Source organism: Ahaetulla prasina, chromosome 2 (assembly GCF_028640845.1).
Source record: "Ahaetulla prasina isolate Xishuangbanna chromosome 2, ASM2864084v1, whole genome shotgun sequence".
NCBI classification, from domain to species: domain Eukaryota; kingdom Metazoa; phylum Chordata; class Lepidosauria; order Squamata; family Colubridae; genus Ahaetulla; species Ahaetulla prasina.
Genome location: NC_080540.1, coordinates 70,074,731 through 70,097,930, shown reverse-complemented (window position 1 = coordinate 70,097,930; position 23,200 = coordinate 70,074,731). Strand labels below are relative to the sequence as shown.

The following is a 23,200-nucleotide window of genomic DNA, read 5'->3' as shown; positions in this document are numbered from 1 at the left end:
TTTTGATAGGTTGGATTGTTTTTTCCTTTTGTGTAAAGACAGATGCAAAAAATGAGTTAAGTCGATCTGCTTTCTCCCTGTTGCTTGTCATCTTCTTGCCACTTTCTCCCAGCAATGGGCCAATTGTTTCCTTGACTTTTTTCTTGTTTTTAACATGTTGGTAGAAGCTTTTTTTGTTATTTTTTACTTTTGTCGCTAGCCTTTGTTCGTTGTGAGCCTTAGCTTTCCTCACTTCCTCTTTACAGGCTTGGGCTATTTGCTGATATTCTGCTTTAGTTATTTGCCCCTCTTTCCACTTTTTATACTTGTCTTTTTTGTCTTTCAATTTGTCAGATAGTTCTGGTTCCCATGTTTCTTTTGAGATTTATTATTTTTCTTCTTCATTGGTATTGTGCTAGACTGGGCTTTTATAATCTCACTTTTCAAAATTTCCCAAGCTTCTTGAGTTGTTTTCCCCTTGAGGATTCTCATCCATGGAATCCTTCTCAAGCTCTCTCTAAGTTTATTGAAATTAGCTCTCTTAAAGTCCAAGACTCTAGTTTGACTTTGTTCTACTACTTGTGTTTTCATAATGTTGAATTCCAGTATTGCATGATCACTTGCCCCCAAGGTTCCTGTAGCTTCAACACCTTCTATCATTTCATCTCTGTTAGAGAATTAAGTCCAGTATGGCTGATCCCCTTGTTCCTTTCTCTACTTTTTGGGAAATGAAGTTGTCTGCTAGGTTTGTTAGAAACCTGTTGGATCTTCCACTTAGTGCAGAAGATCCTCAGTTGATGTCAGGGTAGTTAAAATCCCCATTACTACTGTGATATATTTCCTACATACCTTAGTTAGCTGACTAACAAAAAGTTCATCTACTTCCTCTGTTTGGTTGGGTGGCCTATAGTATAGACCTATGGCAATATCATTTCCCCACCCCCTTTAATATTGACCCAAATGCATTCAAGATAATTTTCATCATTCATCAGTAGAGAAGTGGTTTGCCAGTTCCTTCTTCCAAGGTATTTGTTTCAACTCTTCCATATATTATACAGCCATGAAATTTTTGGTGGAATCTCCCATTTAATTAATGAAGCCTAAATCTGCTGATCTTTTTTTTGAGATAAACGGTGAGTTGCCATTTGCTGAGACAAGTAAGCTGACACAAATCAGATGAGTAGCAAGCTCCATTTATCTTTGGGCAAAAGTTGAGTATTTAACATTACTGCTGTTCTGTTTATGTATTTCAAACTTCAGGGGCTGGGCATTTCAAGCGGGGGCTTAAAAACTGAAAATTTTGGGCCAAGAGGGCCAAATGATGAAGCGTGCATCTCAACATCATGTGTGCAAAACCACAGTGCAAATACAAATGGGCTGCACTAGCATTCTGATTTCACAACACACAGTTTGTCACTTGGTACTATCATAATTGAAAACAAATACCTATGAATTGCCATTTTCTTGGATAGATTTACATTAAAAAAACCTATGCTATATTTGTTGAAGACATTTCTATTTCTAGAGAAAAAATGCTAAATCATGCTGTATTATTCAGTGGTTTTCTGCCAAAATTTTGTAGATTCTTGAGAAAGGGAGTACACAAAAGAATATAGGACACATGAATCCTGCATTAGATATTCCAAATTTTGATAGACACCAAAAATATTCTTTCAATTATTTATTAGTGCAGCCTTCATCAGGCTTGTAGGGTTAACTTGTGAAAATTGTCATATTCATAAAGGTGCTTTGTGAGTGAACCATCATGATGCGATCATCTTCCTTGCTTCAAAATCAGTCTGAGCTTTTTCCCCACAGAGGTTGCACAGTGGGAGAAGTCTGGAAAGAGACTTCTTCTGCAGCTGGGTATTCCAATGGAAGCTGAGTTGTTATGCTATTGACCATGCCATTGCATGTGCTGGAGGTAGCTAGCTTGAAGCTTTCTCCAGCCTATTCAAAAGGTCTTTTGAATGCAGCTGAGAGAAACCAAACATGTGGAAAAGCTCTTTTCATGCCTCTGGACTTCCCCAAAGGCTGATGACCTGATGATGGTTGAGAACGCCCAACAGCATGAAAAGAATGTCATTTCATACTGATGACCTTCTCTAGATTGCTCGTTGGAAGAAATTAATGGTGTGGAAAACCTCTTTTGGAACTGATTCTTTTATCTGGAGTACTAGCTAGCAGGTGAATGTGGAAAAACGCCTCTTTTGTTGCTTAGTTATCCTAATTGCTTTCAGCTAGGAGTGCTTGAGAGAGTCCAGCAGTGCAAAAGAGAACCACTAGCTTTCTGTCCATTATTGGAGGAGCTTTGAAAGCATAGGATATGGTACTGGTGGCACAGTAGGTAGGGGAAAATAATAATTGGGTACTTTGCATTGGAGAAGCAAAAGTATTTTCTGTTAGCTACCCTCTGCAATCTTCTGTAAATAAGATTTATAGGGCCTCTGTGGCTCAGGCTGCTAATGCAGTCTGTTATTAGCAGCAGCAGCCTGCAATTACTGCAGGTTCTAGTCCCACCAGGCCCAAGGTTGACTCAGCCTTCCATCCTTTATAAGGTAGGTAAAATGAGGACCCAGATTGTTGGGGGCAATAAGTTGACTTTGTATATAAATATACAAATAGAATGAAGACTATTGCTAACATACTGTAAGCCGGCCTGAGTCTTTGGAGAAGGGCGGGATATAAATGTAAACAAAACAAAAAAATAAAAAATAAAAAATAAAAGTAGATCAAACTACAAATGAATCAAACCAAAGTTCTCTCTGAGCCAGCATTATATTTTTCTAGCAGCTCTCCCCACACCCTGCAAATAAAAATCTTTCAAATAGCATGGGAATTCAGCACAAAGCTCAGTAGTAATAGAAGTGACTATATAAGAATTAAGCAAGTAGCCACTGATACTTTTCATTTTTAATTTGCCACGAGTTGAAAAAGTCTCTTTTGATATTATGAATAGTGATGACCACTGCATTTTCTGGTGAAAAAAACATGTAATTAATTATGTTCTTTGTGAAGCCCTACTTATTTTATCTTGGTCATCAGTGCTAGTTTATACTCTACCTCACCTATTTATATATAATAGTAAACTGAGATTTGAAAGTTGTCAACTTTCAAAAATAAGAGTCTATCAGAAAAATAAAATTGGAGAATCCAATGTGCCAAACTATGTATTTCCATCCCATTTCATATGATATAGTTCTGTGGAATTAATTTTGGACATATGTTCAAATAATAAATTCCCAATAATATTTTATGTAGATATGTATCTAAAATGTTTACAGTATAGATCTGTCCAACTTGAATTATGCTACTGTGGTCTGTGTACAATAAACAGAACAAAAATATTTTTTTTAAAAAACCAAACAATATAGCTAAAAAACAAGGAACAATTATTAATTGGAGATCAGGGACTCAAATTTGTTGCATTCCTCTGGACCAGAATAGAAATTATATTGGTTGAAGCATCTGTGTTTCTAGCAAGGCTTTTACTGAGTTTATGAACAGTAGAAAGCCAATATGGTTGAGCCAACTTTATGTTGGCAATTGAGTTTTCCAGAGGGAAACTTTAGATGGAAAAAGCATACATCCAGGTTTTCAAGGTGACATTGTTTCAAGTGAAGAAAGGCAAACATGCCTATCCTGAGAGTATTTAAGAGTAGTAGAACTGTCTCCTCTGCCAAGGAAGCATTTACTATATGGAGATACTCACATATGAACATATCATCTCTGAAAACTTTGTCCAACCAGGAGGGGCGTAGATTTAGAACACACTCACAGGGCAAGTACCTTGTCATCTACTTCAATACTAACAGGATTAAACAATTTCATAAGACCTGCACAAGTAGAATCCAACTCATCATGAATCCAAGTGATTTTAGCCAACAGGTATCCCAAATAGACTTCACAGCAGGTCTGTAGGCGTTTCCCTAACCAAGAAGGGCTCATGGCAGCACTCAAAAGATGCAATAAAAATACAAAAATATAGAAATATAGTAAGCAAAAGATAATCAGTCTGGTGTAGTGGTTAAGGCTCTAGGCTAGAAACCAAGAGATCATGAGTTTGCTTTTCTGTTTTACAAGGAAAGACTGGAGTAACTTGATATTTTTAATTTAGAAAAAAAATCATATTAAAGAGGAGATTTATCTCTTTAATTTACAGTATTTTAAATTCTTGCATAACTACCTATCTTAATATCAGAACTCTGGGTGACTCACAACCATAATACAAGTAGTCCTCAACTTACAACCACAACTGAATCCACAATTTCTGTTGGTAAGTGAGATATATTTGCTAAGTATATTTTGGCCCTTTTTACGATCTTTCTTGCCACAGTTGTTAAGTGAATCACTGCAGTTGTTATGTTAATAACATGATTGTTAAGTGAATCTGGCTTCCCCATTGACTTTGCTTGTCAGAAGGTCACCACAGGTGATCACATGACCCAGAACACTGCAACGGTCGTAAATATGAACCAGTTGCCAAGCATCTTATTGTTGATTATGTGATCATGGGGATGCTGCAATGGTTGTAAGTGTGAAAAATGATTATAAGGAACTTTTTTCAGTGCCGTTGTAATTTCTAACCGTCACTAAATGAAATGTTGTAAGTTGAGGACTATCTGTAGAAAAACAATATCATGAATACCATGAATAGTTGTTGTTACCTGTCTCCTTCTCTTTCCCATATATTAAAAAAGGTGGTTGGTGCTAGTCTAACTTTCTGAATTAAACAAGCTAAAAATTGGAACTAAAGGAGAATCTTTTAGGAGCAGAACAACTGCATATCATGTTCAACATTTTATGCATCTGAGAACTCAGAAGGAGGACAAGATAGCAATAGGACTTTTCCATTGTTGTTTCCTAGCAAGTGGTATGAAAGTGTGCATAGTTTTTTTTACAATCATTATTCTGAAGGCAGTGTACCTTTCAGAAATCCAGGAGCCATAAATAGCCCTTCACAAATTTGTCTTCAATGCCTTTAACCATGTCTAAACTGATCTCCATCACAGCATCTAAAGCCGCAAGAGAAATGAATACATTTTTCAAAGAATTTTCTGAAAGAAATGGATGATTGACAGTAGCTGACACAGTCATAAGGATGTAATAGAATGAGAAAAAAATGAATCTTGCCTTGATCTTCTAAGGGAAGCGGCAAGATGTAAATATAAATAATGAAATATATAGAATGTAACACAGACAAATCCCTTACTATGTGCACTTAAGCTTAACACTCAAAATAGGAGTTGTCAAATTTGAATTTTGCTTAATCATCTCATTATTTTTGCCTGTTCTGTCAGATTGAGAATTCAGAAAAAAAGACTATGTATAAAATTAAAAGTGTGATTGAGGAGGTTCTGAGAAATAATAATGACTTATTTACTGGATATCAGTTCCTATACAAATCCACCTGCCTTCGATTGGAATTATTACAATAGCTTTCTTTAACTTGCTGTCTAGGTGTAGACGTAGTATGTTATAACTTCCATTTACTCCAATCCACATTGCCAAAATCCCTGGAAACCATTGTTTAAAAAAAACATTTTCCCAGCGTACTTAATTTCTACAAACATTAGTTCCACTGATGCAATGTTTACAGATATACTTTGTGTGAGTATCTAACTGTAGGGGAAACCCTTGGCCTCTTATATCAATTTTAGACTACAGTAAGGGACGTGGTGGCTTAGCGGCTAAGACGCTGAGCTTGCTGATTGAATGGTCAGCAGTTCAGTGGTTCGAATTCCTAGTGCCACATAATGGGGTGAGCTTCCGTTATTTGTCCCAACTTCTGCCAACCTAGCAGTTCAAAAGCACGTAAAAATTGCAAATAGAAAAATAGGGACTACCTTTGGTGAGAAGGTAACAGCATTCCGTGCGCCTTTGGCATTTAGTCATGCTGGCCACATGACCACGGAGACATCTTCAGACAGTGCTGGCTCTTTGGCTTTGAAACTGAGATGAGCACCGCCCCTAGAGTTGAGAACAACTAGCACATATGTGCGAGGGGAACCTTTACCTTTAAGATCATGTAGTCATAGTAGAAGCTTTCTGTCAATAAAACAAAAGTTCTGTCGCCCCCCAAATAAATGAGTATTTCTTTTATGTTTGCTGAAAAAAATAATTGATATTACACTAGAATAGTGAGTGTAGCGTATCTAGTAAATCTAGTGAATTATTATTCACTAGAATAAAACAAATCACAAATAATGGGAGGAAAAGGAATAACAACAAAAACAACCAAAAGGCAATGTTTATTTTTTAATCGCATAATGATCTTTGGATTTTTAAACTGGTTATCTAGCTAAAAATATGGCCACAAGGCACTCCGGTAATAATATATATGAATTATTGTATGCAGTTCTGAAAGAGAAAATATTTCTTCTTTCCTAAATTATTTTTGCATTTTTACGTTTGCAGGTCTGGGTAGATGCTGGAACACAGATATTTTTCTCCTATGCTATCTGTCTGGGATGCTTGACAGCCCTAGGAAGCTACAATAACTACAATAATAACTGTTATAGGTAATGCACAATTGGGTCATTGTATTTATAAATCTAGGTGTATAATTAAGGCAATTATTTGGAGATTGTATGCAAGACTAATTAAAACACTTAAACACATACATGCATTCACACCGCGTACACTAATAAACATTATGCATTATTTAAATGGTCTGGACACTGTTTCATTGATGAGATACATGTTGATCTCCAAAATAAAATCCTACCTTGGATTGAATATGTTAAAGTAAAACTGGGTGTGGTTTGGGTTTGGGGCCAGCACATGCCAATAAATGCCGGCTGATTGGTATTGATCTTACCAGAAGCAGGAAACGCTACATATGGCATCAGTCTCATTATCATTGTAGTGCATGATGTTTTATTGGCTCCTTATCTGAGACAGAGATCAGTTTAAATTGCAGTGATTAGACCCTATATCCACAACCCAACCAATATCTGTCTCTCCTATTTCTCTCAATTCTGTTCACTCCATATCTTCTTCTCCTAATCATGACCTTCTTTCTGTTCTTTGGTACTATACTACCAATAGTAACAAGCTCCTATAATCCCAAAACAACTGGAGCATCACTTGAACATCATTGGCATTGAAAAGATAACCATCAGACAATTGCAAAATACTTTTTTTATTTGGAACAGGTTACATCCTGCAATGCTTCTTTTAATCATCATCATGTATTCACATTTGTCTATCCTATCCTTGGGAAGAGCTTGATAGTTAAATAAAAATACCAAATCCAGCCTGAACATTGTCCAACTGTGCAATGAACCATAATATTAATATTATTGATAATAACTTTATCAAGATAATTTAATATTATATTGATCGTAAAATAAATGAGTAATATTCATCAGTACTGAACCTTTCTTTTGAGTGTAATTTTTAAAGAATTTTAATTACAATAGTAAAAACTAATACAAATAGGGAAAGAGTAGAAAGGGAAAGGAACAATAAAAAGTGCAGAAAATAAAAAATATAAAGAAGAAAAGAAATACATAAAGAAATGTATTCTAACCTTCATTATCTCAAATATAAACAAATTTAATAATTCTTAATCCCCTATAACACGGGTGTCAAACTTGCAGTGTCACATTGCCATCACATGATGTCTCACAATGTTTTTTCCCTTTGTGGAGCTGGAGTGGGCCTGGCTTGTGCATAACACATCCGGCCCATGGGCCATCAGTTTGACACCCCTGCCCTATAAGGTTAAATAGCCCAAATCTTCAGCCCATATCTCATCCCTTTTCTAGAAGCAAATTGATAAAACATCAACTTTTCAATCCTGGTGTCAGCACAACATCCATAAAAAGTTGCCAGAGCATTGCAAAAACAAAAAGTCTTACTTTAACTTTGATCAAATAAACCAACTTTATTATTCTTCCTTTTATGTCTAACAATCTTTAATTCAATTAAATATTGTTGTAGGATTTTATTTCTCTTTGATTCTTCTATATCCCATCACCTACCACCTCCCTGTAATACATAAAACATTTTCTAGGTTATTGCTTATCATTTGCATTTCCCTTTATTTTTTATTCCCTTTTAATTTTTTAATTTTAATCATTTCTTTCATAGATCCAGTAAAACATCATTTTCTGTATCATGCTCCACATTCTGTATTTTGTCTGTCTTGTCAGGTAAAAATACTGAATCTTTGTCAATTTATTTCAGATAAATCCTTGTGGAATATAAATATTCAAAATACATTTAAAACTGACAAACCTGTCAGTCTGTAAGGTGCCATAAGATTTTCTATTTCTTAACACAATCTTTCCTCTTTTCAAACTGACAACCATGAATTCAAATATTGTAGACATTTACCTACACAAACTGATAACATATTCTGAAGAAAGTAGAAAACAGAGATTATTTATTATTAATTACAATAATCACAAGTTACCTGAATATTAAATTGTACACTTAGCTTAACATAATGCTACACTTCAGAATGCTCTGGTTATGCATTTCTCCTTAAAGCCTTGCAAGAAGAGCTTACATTTGAATGTTATTGTGCATATGCAACATAATGTAGTCAATCATACAACATTGAAATTCCATAAAGCCCAGTAATTATATTCCATGTGAGACAGTTTGTAGAAGTTTTCTTTTCATATTCTGAGAGGACATTGAATTAAAAAAGGCAACCAAATTGCAAATAATATTGACAAAGGCTACCAATGAACAGCCAAATAATTTAGTGGTGCATTTTGAACACAAAGTAAAAAAAGAGGTGTCATTAAAATTCTCATCAAATCTCTGATGATATCTCTGAGATCTAGAACAGTAGAATTTGGTGGTACTAAGTCTGACAAAAATGTACTATAATCCATTTGACTTTATAAATGTACTAGAAGTATAGCCAATAATCTACATGGAAAACTTCTGGAAGTTCCTGGTTTTCTCTTTCTGAATTTTTTTTCCAAAACTGTGGTATAAAGTCAAGCACTTAAAATTAAACAATGATTTTGCTCTTTATTTAATAGAGACTGCATTATGCTCTGTTGCCTGAACAGTGGTACAAGCTTTGTGGCTGGTTTTGCTATCTTTTCTGTTCTTGGCTTTATGGCTTATGAACAGGGGGTTCCCATAGCAGAAGTTGCAGAATCAGGTAAGTTATACAAATATATTTGATGGTCTACTTGAATATGGGATTTGAAGATAAGTTAATTGTGCAAGAAAGAAGTTGGACATTTTCTATAAAAAGATATGATCCATCCCATGCCATCAATTATATACATACAAGGAATATTCATAATGTGATCAATATATGAACAAGTCTTCATTTATGTATCTAATTCTTGTTTATTTCACTTTCAGGACCTGGACTTGCTTTCATTGCATATCCAAAGGCGGTAACAATGATGCCTCTTTCTCCATTGTGGGCAACTTTGTTTTTCATGATGCTTATATTCCTTGGATTAGATAGTCAGGTACAAATCACTGTTCCTGTAAAACTGTTATAAACATTGCAAACTAATTTCTGTGAAGGTCCCTAAAATATAGATGGTAAGAATTCTTTACCAGTATACATGACTTGTTAATATATCCAGACATGTATTATTTGTGAAATAATAACAGAAAACAGAGAGGCAAATGTATAATAACACGAATTGAAAATAATGGGCCTCAATTGCAGGCTAAACTTGAGAAATTTAAAAGGCTAACAACCAAGAGTTTGACAGAGAAAAGGCAATGAAGCCAGCTTTCTCATTGGAGCCATGGGTTCATTGGAAAATAGCAATTCTAAAAGAATGGAAGCATATAGCAGCCACTAAAGTATAGTTGAGAGATAGACATAAACCTGGTGAAGTCATTAACCTTTAGGACTTTGAACTAAAGAATTAAAAAATGGTGTTTAATCACATGAGCCATGGTGACGCAGTGGTTAGAGTACAGTACTGCAGGCTACTTCTGCTGACTGCTGGCTGCCTGCAATTTTGCAGTTCAAATCTCACCAGGCTCAAGGTTGACTCAGCCTTCCATCCTTCTGAGGTGGGTTAAAATGAGGACCCAGATTGTTGGGAGCAATATTATGCTGACTTAAACCGTCAGGGCTGTAAAGAGGGCTGTAAAGCACTGTAAAGAGGTATATAAGTCTAAGTGCTATTGCTATTGATTAGGATTAGATTCCAATAACATATAATTGGCACTGTTGAGTTTGAAGATGGAAATAAAAAAATGGAACACTGTCCTCAGCCCAGGATATCTCTTTAAGTGCTGAATAATTTCCCTAGTTATTCATAGCACAGTCAAGAAATAATACAGTCTAATGCAGTGATGATTAACCTTTTTGCTATCGTGTGCCAGGAAGGGGTGAGTAGGAAACTGCATGCACACGTGCCCAAACCCATAATTCTATGTGCCCTGCCCCCATGCATGTGACCCTCTCCTATGACCCCCGTTCCTGGCACGCGATGGCCCGGTAGGCCTGTTTTTCTCTCACACCTGGCTCCAGAGCCTTTCTAGGAGTTTGGGGGAGGCGAAAACAGCCTTCCCTACTGCCCCAGAAGTCCTCCAGAGACAAAAACGGCCTGTTTGCCAACTTCTGATGGGACGGAATTTGGCAAACAGGCCATTTTCGGCCTCCGGAGGACCTCCAGGGGTGGTGGGGAAGGCCATTTTCACCCTCCCCAGACTCCTAGAGAGGCTCTGGAGCCAGCTGAGAGAGAAAAATGGGCCTTCCCCACCACTGCCCAAGGCCCTCTGGAGGCAGGAAACAGCCTGTTTCCCTACTTCTGGTGAGCCCAGAAGGCCGGAAAATCTGTTGGCCGGCATGCACATGCACGCTGGAGCTGAGCTCGTGTGCCCAATGATATGTGCCATAGGTTCATCATCAAGGGTCTAGTGCCTACTTTTGTGCTGAGAAAACTATTAAAATCTGTCCTGTGCCTCTTTTTGAAGAATTAATAGGGATGATCCGACTCCACTAATGCTAATAAAAAAAACAGCAATATACTTTTTGCCTCACACACTATGTAGTTTGAATAAAGCTCCCTATAGCACTGGGCTGTGAATGCTACAAAACATTTCATGTACTTATTACTGCTATAGAAATGGGAATATATTTGTTTTCCTTGTTTCTGTTTTTTATACAGTTTGTGTGTGTTGAGAGTCTTGTGACAGCAGTGGTGGATATGTACCCCAAGGTTTTCCGGAGGGGATACAGAAGAGAAATGTTGATTCTAGCTCTTTCAATTGTGTCTTACTTTCTTGGCTTAATCATGTTAACAGAGGTAAAGTACATTTAATAACATTCACAACTGTGAAGTAGAGGGGAAAAAATTTTTAGGGTTGGGAATTCTGTGAAGCATATTGGATGACTCATAAATGATTGGAACCAAAAATATTTATAAAAAATGGTTTTGGAATAAATTACCAATCATTTAGAAATATTAAATCTTCTTGTCAAATGTATTTTAGCATTCTATAAAATGGTGATCTTGATTTGAAAAGCCATTTAGGGATTAGGACTAGATTATCCCTTTCAACATGCCCTTCCCATTCACCAGAATCGAATTTTTGTATGTACAAAATCTCTTCAATCATCACTGATTGATTATGCTTTGCTCCAAATTGTTGTGAGCTGCCTAGGATCACCTAGATGAAATGGGTGGGGGTGGGGATGGATGTTAACATACAAAGCAAATAAATTGAATTAATAAGAAGAATCATATTAGTAATCAGCTATTGAATTGCCATTGACTGTAATTTTTATATGACAGAGGCAAAAAGTACCATAAACACAGGAGTATAAATAGTTATTATATTTCATAACATTAAATTGAACTTAGTTTTATCCTGATTTTACCAACTCCTTCATATTGGCTGAATAAGATATCCATTCTGAGTTCCAGACTGGAATATGGTAGAATCTGTTTTAATCACTGATGGAGGTCCGCTCCCAAGATACATGAAATTTGAACCCTCAGTTGCTTTGATATTGTTCATCAAGATAGTGATATTTTACTTCATCATCTTCACAGAATGGATTAATTGTAAGCAATTAGGTTACCTTGAACAACAATTGCATCCTTCCTTACAAGATATATGATCTTAAGAAGACATACTGGTCTCTGAGATACAGTTTGTGATACTGCTGATTACACCTTTGCCATGATTGATATTCCATTTATGGAAACTGTCATGAATTGAACAAGGAATTGGATTCAACGCACTAAATTATCCCTTCCACAATCATAAAATATGTATATAAAAGGTATAAAAAGGTAAAGGTAAAAGTTCCCCTCGCACATATGTGCTAGTTGTTCCCAACTCTAGAGGGCGGTGCTCATCTCCGTTTCAAAGCCAAAGAGCCAGCGCTGTCCGAAGACGTCTCCATGGTCATGTGGCCGGCATGACTAAACGCCAAAGGCGCACAGAACACTGCTACCTTCCCACCAAAGGTGGTCCCTATTTTTCTACTTTAATTTTTTACTTGGTTTTAAACTACTAGGTTGGCAGAAGCTGGGACAAGTAACGGGAACTCATCCCGTTACATGGCACTAGAGAGTCGAACTGCTGAACTACCAACTTTTCGATCGACAATCTCAGTGTCTTAGCCACTAAGCCACTGGGTAATAATAAACAAAAGAAGTAACCTTTTTTTAAAAAATCTCTAATTGCAGAAGAGATATGTGCCTAGTGTCAGGTTTTGGTGTGGAGAGGTAATCTAGAAGATTCTTTCACTAGAAAATATATATACAACCCTATTGGAGATATGTGTTAAGCCCTACTTCACACAAAAGACCAAAGCCTTATTCACAGTGTTCAACTCTATGCGACTGGAAAAGGATACGAGAGTCACACCACTATTGTCACTCTCCAGAAAATAGTATTTAGAGGCCTATGTTCATGATTCTGAGGCAAACCCAACTTATCTATTACTGCAGCTGCTTACCCAACTGTTTTGAATAGACTTTAGCAAAAGGAGAAAATAATTTTTCAAAGCACACCGTTTCTATGCCTTTTGTTTCAAAGAGTATATAAATTGTACATTCTAGAATGTATGATTTGCAAAGTACAATCAAATTGCAATGTGTATCATGGTCCACCAAATGGCACTGTTGCATCATTTACTGTCACATAAGGTTTTTCATTACAATTTTTTTTTCCTCAAAAAACCCAAAACATTCAATGAGATAAATTTGGGGGAGGGGGAGGGAAATGTACTGCTGTTGAAAAGAACTGCAGTATCCACTCTGGTGCTGTGTAATTTCCGAAGAACATTTTAAATGCTGTGCAAATTTTCTTGTCGATTGAATTTTACTTTAGGCTATATTGCAGCTTAGAGTGAACAGCTAGCATTTTATCAAATGTCTCTTACCTAAACTTACTGATGAAGGTTAGCTTTTAACTACTATAAGGTAAATCCTTGCTGTGACACTAATATTACAACATTAATGGAGGTGTCCCACAATGAAAATAATGCCTTTAAAGGAATAATTTCGTTCCTGACTTGGGCAAAGGAGAAGAATGTTGTATTTTCCTCCTTTCCAGTTATAATTTGAAAAATTACATGATATCCTCCAGTGAATACTATCTGGAAATAATCTTCACTTTTAACACTAAAAGGTTGCAAAGCCACAACCTTCTTATATTTTAATTTTCTTTTTCAGGGTGGAATGTATGTTTTCCAACTATTTGATTCTTATGCTGCTAGTGGAATGTGCCTTCTTTTTGTGGCTATATTTGAATGTATCTGCATTGGCTGGTTTTATGGTGAGTCAACGATTGATGCTATTGCCTGAAATTACATAATACTTTTCCAGATAATTTGAATAATGTATTTTTGATGTCAGTTATTTATGTCCTGTTTCTCATTAAACAAATATGCATCAAACGTGTTAAATATACACTAGATATACATTGTCATCAGTATCTTTTCCAGGGAGTAATTGGGGAAATTTTGCTGGCCTTCTGCAGATAAAGGATCATGCAGGGCAACAAAACAAAATGTTTAGTGTTATCTTTGTTTGCCTCCATCTTTCTGAAATTCTTCCCACATAATTTATTTCCACAATTTACTTTGTCAGATAAAAATGTATGAATTGAGGCAAAATTTTAGGATAAGAATTGTCAATGAACATGGTTTATGGATCTGCTAAATATTGTTTCCCATATAACTATTCTTGTTTCTAAGGGTTTAGGAGTTAAATACAGACTGCAGATTTAATACCTTGACTCTTTTGTGAATACTTAATTAATTTAATACTTCTTTAATTTAATTTATTTATTAAATTTATGTGCCACGTATCACTCTATCCAAAGAGACTCCAGGTGGCTGTGCTGTCTCGCTCATTCATTCACTCATACGCACATAACAGTGATTTAATGGTTTTATTAATATTCTTCAGAAATTCCCTTCACCCAAAACCTAGAAATCTCAATTAAGTCATTCCAAAAGCAGAACAATGCTAGTCCACAGAGCAATGGCCAATGAGTCTACAAGGAACTTTAAAGTTTCCCAAATGAGATAAACCCATCTGGCAAAGTTAAATCCACAATACAAGAGAGTTCACAGGGCAAGAAAAGTGTAGAGTTCACAAGGCACGATCCAAGTCAAGACATCAAAGCAAGGACCACATCATAACGACCAGGGAAAACACAGCTAGGAAATGAACATGTTCCCAGCATCGCCTCCATCTGTCTGCTGTGCTAAATAACCAGCTTCTGGTGCATCTCATTGAAAAGGGCGAGGCTGCCTCCTTGCAAGTAATCAGGCTGACCTTCACTACTCCTGCCTTTTCTCTGCCCTGTGTGTTCTTGGATCAGATGAAGGCATCACTGACTGGCTGCAGCTACTGTATGTGGTTTCCTCACCTGAAGCCTCAGGGCTGTCCCATTGCAGCTGTGTTTCAGCCAAATCCCTATCAGATGGCTGCTCGGACCCATTGAACAACTCCCCTCCAGACATATAACTGATTCATCTTCCCTCGAGTTGATATCTGGAGAGGTATCTGGGAAAGTGTCTGGGGTAGTCATCACAATGGCTCACAATGCCACAAAAGTAAAAATATAGAAATAATTATAAATATAAGAACAAAAATTAAACTTACAACAATTAAATACAGACTGTAGTAAATGTGTGAACTGCATTCAGTACTAAGTCTATGAGATGCATATATGTGGACTGCCTAAAATGCTCTTGTAATAAAATATTCCCAGAAAGCTGAATTCAACCTGAACAGCAACAGCAGTAGGAATCAGTCAGGAAACAATGGTCCAGTATATGAAATAAAGTATGAATAAAGAGTGTCCCTTGAATTATCAGTCTAATGCGTTAAAACTGTATTGCTGTAGTATAGAAGCAAACATAATATTAATATATTAATATTAAATATAATAATAGTATAGAAGCAAACATAATAAATCTTGTAGTTTTAATATCAAATGATTTAAGTGCCAAAGCCCACTGCAACTACATCACAAAAAAGGCTCTAAGAGTTGTAAACCTAATCTTACATAGCTTCTTTTCCAAAAACACTACACTACTAACCAGAGCATATAAAACATTTGCTAGACCAATTCTTGAATACAGCTTGCCTGTTTGGAACTCATACCACATTTCTGATATCAACACAATTGAATGTGTCTAGAAAAATTTTACAAGAAGAATTCTCCACTCCTCTGAATACAACAAAATACCTTATGCCACCAGACTTGAAATCCTGGGTTTAGAAAATTTAGAACTCCGACGCCTTCGACAGGACCTGTGTTTAACGCATAGAATCATCTATTGCAATGTTCTTCCTGTTGAAAACTTCTTCAGCTTCAATCACAACAATACAAAAGCAAACAATAGATTTAAACTTAATGTTAACCGCTTCAATCTTGATTGCAGAAAATATGACTTCTGTAAGTTATTAATGCTTGGAACACATTACCTGACTCTGTGGTCTCTTCTCAAAATCCCAAAATCTTTAACCAAAAACTATCTACTATTGACTTCACCTCATTCCTAAGAGGTCTATAAGGGGCATGCATAAGAGCACAAACATGCCTACCGTTCACTGTTCTATTGTTCCTCTTCATTATATCCAATTAATATAGTTATTACATACTTATACTCATATATATGCTTATATATTATATAGTTATTTCATGTTAATGCTTATATATACTGTTATGACTAAATAAATAAATAAATAAAATAATATTTTGCTCAAGTATTGCGTGAATTGCAGAAGCCAGTTTGAAGCATAAACTGTTATGTACATCTAAGTTGAAGTCAGATGTTGACTGCAACAAAATAATGCCTCAAATCCAGTCAATTTGGTTTGATTTTCCAAGCTAATTTTTAAGTGTTTTTATACATATGTAAACATCTTTAAGGTATTCAAACTCATCCAACTTCCATGAATTAATGGCTTAATACAACATTCCAAATTTAATTTAGGAAATTTTTGTAGAGTTATTTAGTTTAGGTACATAGATGCTCATCATCTGCCAAAATATGTGTGCAGTGAAATGGAATAAACATCCCATCTTTCTCCAAGGAAAATAGAAGATCTTATTGGTTTATTGATTTTATATATCTGCCCGTCATATTTCCATGAGTCCAGGCAGCTTAGAAAGTTAAAATACAAAGATAATTTTAAAAAATAGCCAAAATCTTGACTAAAATAATTATAAAAAATAAAACTATTAACAACCAGTACAACATAATATGTGGGAGAATACCATTATTTTCCCCGACAGACCCCAGACCACCATTACTGGATCCCTAGGTCAGATAGCAAAGCCATGTCTTCAGGACTTTCCAGAAGTCCAACAAGGTCAGGGCTGGCTTGACTTCAGGGAACATGATCTTCCCAGAGTGGGTGTTGTGACAGAAAAGGGTCTCTCTTGGGTCCCATCAGATGGCATTCATTTGTGGATGGGACTTGCAACATGCTGTTTCTGCTAGACCTGATGGGATGGAAAGATATGATTGGGGAGAGAAATAATCCAACCCCATGCTAGTCAGGACTTTATAAATCATTATCAGCACCTTGAATTGAACCCCCAAACAAACTGGTAATCAGTGTACTCAATGAACAGAGGTGTAATGTGTGCTGATCTATGGGTAATCTTTTTTAGTGATGACATATCTCGTATGGCAATTGTTCAAAGCTATGACAGGGATGAAGAAGTAACTGTCCAACTACCATATTTTTCGGACTATAAGATGCTCCGGAGTATAAGACGTATACCTACCCTTTTTGGGAAGGAAAATAAGAAAAAAAAATCTGCCTCCCAGCAATTTGCCTCGTTGCAGCAAACAGCAAACAGCCTGCTTTAGTTTCATTTTCATTTTTATCACAAGAAAAAAAAATCTGCCTCTCAGCAATTTGCTTCCTTGCAGCAAGCACTGGAGACCTACACAGCTATAGGCAATTGCAAACCCTGCAGCCTGAAACAGCTGAGGGTCAGGAGGCCGATCCAACTGACAATCAACTGCTTATGCTAATCAGGCTGTGCTGAAGGTGAAACAGGCTGTTTGCTGTTTGCTGCAAGGAGGTAAATGGCTGGGAGGCAGAGGCCAAAGGGTGGGGGCCAGAGGGTGGGCAGGGCTACATTCAGTGTATAACGCCCACCCAAATTTTCAGCCTCTTTTGTGGGGGGGGAGGAGAAAGTGTGTCTTATACTCTGAAAAATATGGTAATTCTTGCATTTATAACCTTTGCAGTCCTGTGAAGCAATTAAAAGTTGAAGTAAGCACAGTTGGTGTAAGTCACTTAGACTTAATGAACTTTTACTTAGTGAACTCAGTGAACTTAAGTCACTTAGACTTAACAACCATATTCCTGGTCCCAATTGTATTCCCCAAACCCTAAGCCACTCAGTCTTGCCAGGGTTGAACTAAAGCCTGTTGTTCCTGATCCAAATTCCTACAGCCTCCAAGGACCAAGACGGGACATCAGTGTTATTGTTTACTTCACCAGGGGATGAAATATACAGCTGGTATCATCAACATGACTGATGATATTTCACCCCATGGCTACAGATGACCTCCTCCAATGGCTTCACGTAGATGTTAAACATTTAATAAAATGTCTCAGCATGATGTTTTTGCTGTTCTCTTTCCCTTTATCTTTTCCTGCTGATAATGAATTAATTGCTGCTGAGCTAATGTTCATCCCCTTGGAGCCCTTCCTTATCTTTGGCAATAGGTTCCATCTTATTTTTGAGTTACATTTGGAAGGGGGTGGCATCAGGAAGCTTGAGGCTCTTCCCTTCTCTTGTAATGGCATAACCTCATGATACAGCATCGTTTTCAGGTGGCTCCAAAGGAAAATAAAAGTGACAGCCTTGTACATCCTTCCTCAGATGTGTAGTGACACAATGGACATCATGTGAAGAGCACTCTTGGGGGCCTAAAGTAGCACTGAAAAGAACCGTGTTACCATAGCTGATGTAGTTACAGCTAAACCAGACCCAGTAAATAATGAGCAATGTCTCTTTCCAGCAACAGCCACATTTTTAGCAGCTGCCTTTGCCTTCCATTTTTAGGCAATCATTGACAATCACAGAGAAAGGATGAATCTCAGAAATAGTATATAAACAGCTGTGTCACTACAGCATTCCAGAAGCATTGTCACTAGACTGAAACTAAAGTGTTCATGGATGCACACTCACTCTTTGCTCTTTTATTTTGCATAGGAAGCAATCGGTTTTATGACAACATTGAAGATATGATTGGATACAGACCACTGGTAATGTTTAAATGGTGTTGGATGTTTCTTACTCCTGGCATTTGTGCAGTAAGTAATAAAACATGTGATTAATATGAGAACACAATTAATGAGGTTCTGGCAAGGTTTTCATCCAGATGTCTTGTTCAAATTATTCTGCCGAAGTAGATAACACATGGAAAATGGAACAAATCTCAAGTGGTTAAGTGAAAAAAGTCTTATGAAATATCCATATTCCATATACTTAGCTATTTGTTTATTGATCATGTTATATTAAGATTTTTTTCTTTTTTCGTAATGCACCCTGATTCAGGCAAGCCATTGTTTCTTGCCATCTTCAATTTGTCTGTGTGTGTACACATATGTGTGTACACCTTTGAGTCAATATTTAGTCCTGACAGCTACCTGGACAGATCCTGAAGTTTTTTGGCAAGATTTCAGAAGTAACTTGTTATTGCCTCCTTTCTGGGGCTCAGAGACAGTGACTGGCCCAAGGGCATGCAGCTGATGCCTTGGTGCCTAAAGACAAGAACTCGGCCTTCCAATTTCCAAGCTGATGCCCTAATCACACTGTTTCATTGTACATTAATTCATATTGCAATGATAGACTACATAAGAGATCTAACTTATATCCAGTGGTGGGATTCAGCCAGTTCGCACCACTTCGGGAGAACCGGTTGTTAACTTTCTGAGCAGTTTGGTGAACTGGTTGTTGGAAGAAATCATTAGGGCAGGGAACCGGTTGTTAAATTACTTGAATCCCACCACTGCTTATATCTAAATATATGGCATTTCCTACATGGCATAGGAGTTTACTAATCTGCTTATAATGAGCACTTGGACAAAGATGTGGTGGACTGAATCCTAATTGAGTCACATAACGCTTGTATCCAAATCTTGCTTTACCTGCCCTCAATTCCTGTGAAAAACTAACTTGGTTTGCTGGCACGAGCCATTTCACTCGGTGCCACTAATATACAAAAGAAAATTAATAGACTTATATGTACATGCAGAGAAATGTGTGCATGTGAGTGGGTATAGACACAAGCATGCACATAAACACATTTACAGAGGGGTCTATGACAATTCTCCACGGCACACTCGCCACGGCCAATTTGCCACAGTGAACTTGCTGCAGGACAATCACTACAGGACAAGAGTTACACTGATATTAAAGAAATTGTGGAATAGAATCATTTAAAAAAGCATGCAAAAGGAGGGACAGAATGAAATGTGAATGGCAAAAATTAAAATAATTTTGTATTTATTTTAAATAATTAAATAGATTATTAAATTGTTCCACAGTGAATTGTTCCACAGTGAATTGTTCCACAGTGAGTTGGCCATGGCGAGTTGTCCTGCAGTGAGTTGGCCCTGGCAAGGTGTCCCATTCTGTTCACATACATACACAAACACACTCCCTAAATACATATATATATACATACATACATACATGCATACATATAAATGCAAGATTGCAAATAATATAAATGGGTGATTCAGAGGTATTTTTGAAGTGATAAAATAAAAATGAAAGCCTGATGTTAATGCAGACAGTGATGTAAGACTGCAGTAATTTTCACAACCGTTTAATAATTTTTTAACGTCCATATAAATTTTATATGCATTTTATATATTTGTCCAAATATATGTGTATCTGTGTGTGTGTTTACAAATTATGCAAGCAATTTTTATGGTATAATGTATCTTCTCTGTGCACCCATGTATGGTAATTACAGTTTGTTTAATGTATATTAAGTTGTATATATAATATATACATTGTTGCAACAATGCTTTATTGGAGAAATGCACTGCAGAAAAACATGCGCAGAATTCTCAATTCCATTCAGTTCTGAACATATCAAACTGCTGAGAGCTAGCTATTTGCAGAAGTAAATATTCCAAACTTGAAGTGGTTTGAGGCATATTGAACATTCTGAAATTTTTGTTTGAGGCCACCTGAAATTACATAAGTTGCAATGTTTGTGAGAGGTTTGTGAGAGATAGGAAAAATCAACTCAATAGAATGCAAAGGGAAACATGTTCTACTCACAAGCCCTAAATCGATCTGCACAAATACAATTTGTGACCAGATTGAAAAGAGGTCTTTATGTCTTTAAATTAAATTAAAGCTCATTTGGATTTCAATGTGAAATCAGGTTCCTTTTGGGTAAAAAAGGAGACAGATGCAAGTTATGGAAGTGTTGAAATTGAAGGAAACAGCAGTAATAGCATGCTGTCTGTCTGTCTTCCAACATATGACCTACTATATTAATTTACTAGGATGAAGGAGTTTCCTAAGCAAGATTTCTCTCTCTCTTTTTCTCAAGGATACGTAACACATTCCTCCTTATTTCAGGGCATCTTCATATTTTTCCTGGTGAAATACAAACCTTTGAAGTACAACAATGTATATATTTACCCAGACTGGGGTTATGGTATTGGATGGATGATGGCTCTCTCCTCCATGGTCTGCATTCCTTTGTGGATCTGTGTAAAACTGTGGAAGTCAGAAGGAACCATCTTGGAGGTGATGCTTATTTTTTATTATAAAGCAGTTTGATATAGTAGACAAGCAGTTCTAGGTAGAAGCCCAGGAAGAAAAATTAGGATATACATCTTTTTGAATCCTGAGTCTTTACCTTCTCTTGGTAGTACTTCACAACTGATGGGCTTCCACCTGCATAAATTTGTGCCTATTATTGTGATACAATAAATGCAGACGTCAAATGATAGCAATCAATTTATTAACTTACCCTTTATTTAATTTATGATGATGCCTGTGGAAAAAAACCAAGAGATAGCTTGGGGGGGGGGTGTACAAAAGTGGACATTTTTGTTACCCAAATAATATGTTTACGTTTTAGGACGGTTGCTTCGCGGTTGTTGTTTTTTTAAAAAAATAATCACAAGCCTATTTAAGGACTTATTCCACAGCATTCTCTTGAGGGCCACAAATGAATAACCTCTATTATATTGAACAGAACAGAACAGAATTATTTATTGGCCAAGTGTGATTGGACACACAAGGAATTTGTCTTTGGTGCATACAAATTTTTAAGTAGCATACAAACACTTATTAGGGATGGTTTATATGATGTCAATTCACAAGCGTAAGAAAAATATTTCATGAAACATTTTAAAACCAAAATGTGAAGGAGGGAGTGAAGAAAATTGAGGTAACAAATGTCCTAGAGTAAGCCTCTAGTAAGAATGAGGTGGGGAATATTCAGAACCGGAAAAGGTGTTATTTTATGCACATTGTAGCAACAATATTTCTTATTGTAAGTAATCTATTATGGCCTGGAGGAACATTGTCCATGGGGTTGCGATGGGTCGGACACGACTTTGCAACTAACAACAACAACAAATCTATTATGGAATGAATGGAGAACACATTATTAGGGCTGTGTATGCCTCAGAGTCACTTCCAAAAGATGCTTTAAAACATGCTGTTCTTTAAACACATCACCTGACTGTACCTGTCACTACAGTCCTAGAAGGAGACGTGACTGCTTTAATGAGGTATAGACTGGTGCTGCATTCATCCTCCCATGCTTTCTGACACACCTCTTACAAATCAAATCCAAAGCCCTCATAGCCATATTACATACATACATGCAAACATGCAAACATACATACATAGTTTTAAGTATGCACCATGCAACACCAGAATATAATATGATGTTAAAACCCTGATATATTCAAGAACCAGTGCTTAAAAAGAGAAATGCGTGTGAACTAGGTTTTATTGAGTTGGCATGACTATAAGAATGACAGAAATATGTTTTTTTTTAAATTTGCTTTCTGTTTTCCAGAGATTCAGAAAACTGATTGTAGCTAGCCCAGATCTGAAAATGAGAGGAAAGATCAGAGCTGGTTCATATGTTGCCACAGCAAATGACTACGATGCCAAACTGAAAGGTGATGGCAACATTTCAGCCATTACAGAAAAAGAGACACATTTCTAAATGAACTTTCTATTATTTTTTTTGTAAAAATGAAGACATAAATAAATGAACGAATACTTCACTTAATTATAGAAAGCAGCTTGTTTTGCACAACTTCATTAACAAGTTAATTTTAAAGTGAACTTGTATAATTGTTTAAAAGTGATTTTTAATTATTATATAAGTAACAATTATATATATAAATATAAATATATATAAAAATGAAATAGAATTCTTTGTTAGTGATGACTTGTAATATTGTGATTCCGGTGTTTTTATAGCTCCTAGAAGGATCTGTATAATCTGTTGTAAAACGTTTACACTTTTTTAAGGCATGTGTTGTATAGTTACTACACCCTCTAATTTGTAAGCATGTCCAATGTTTCAGCTTCTACTGTATGTATATAAAGGGAATCACAATGTCATTATGTTAGTATCTATAAGGGTACTTTCTTCAGATATGTAGCTTTGTTTAACACCTAACTTCGTGAATTGGGGCCTGATCCAATACTATGGATGTTGATCTAAATCTTTCTGTGGACCACCAGAGTTGTTTACTGGAGCACTGATAGCCTT

The 23,200-nt window shown here is 36.3% G+C and overlaps 1 protein-coding gene across 1 annotated transcript in view; it reads left to right on the top strand.

Annotated features, from left to right (window-relative positions):
• SLC6A11 (solute carrier family 6 member 11) overlaps nucleotides 1-22,645 on the top strand; it is a 135,534-nt gene extending 112,889 nt beyond the window's left edge. The window contains exons 7-14 of the mRNA XM_058172879.1: nucleotides 6,397-6,500; nucleotides 8,985-9,109; nucleotides 9,319-9,431; nucleotides 11,097-11,234; nucleotides 13,617-13,719; nucleotides 18,643-18,743; nucleotides 21,034-21,204; nucleotides 22,493-22,645. Of these exons, the coding sequence (XP_058028862.1) occupies nucleotides 6,397-6,500; nucleotides 8,985-9,109; nucleotides 9,319-9,431; nucleotides 11,097-11,234; nucleotides 13,617-13,719; nucleotides 18,643-18,743; nucleotides 21,034-21,204; nucleotides 22,493-22,645 (1,008 nt within the window). The remainder of the gene's footprint in view (nucleotides 1-6,396; nucleotides 6,501-8,984; nucleotides 9,110-9,318; nucleotides 9,432-11,096; nucleotides 11,235-13,616; nucleotides 13,720-18,642; nucleotides 18,744-21,033; nucleotides 21,205-22,492) is intronic.
• Nucleotides 22,646-23,200: the final 555 nt, after the last annotated feature.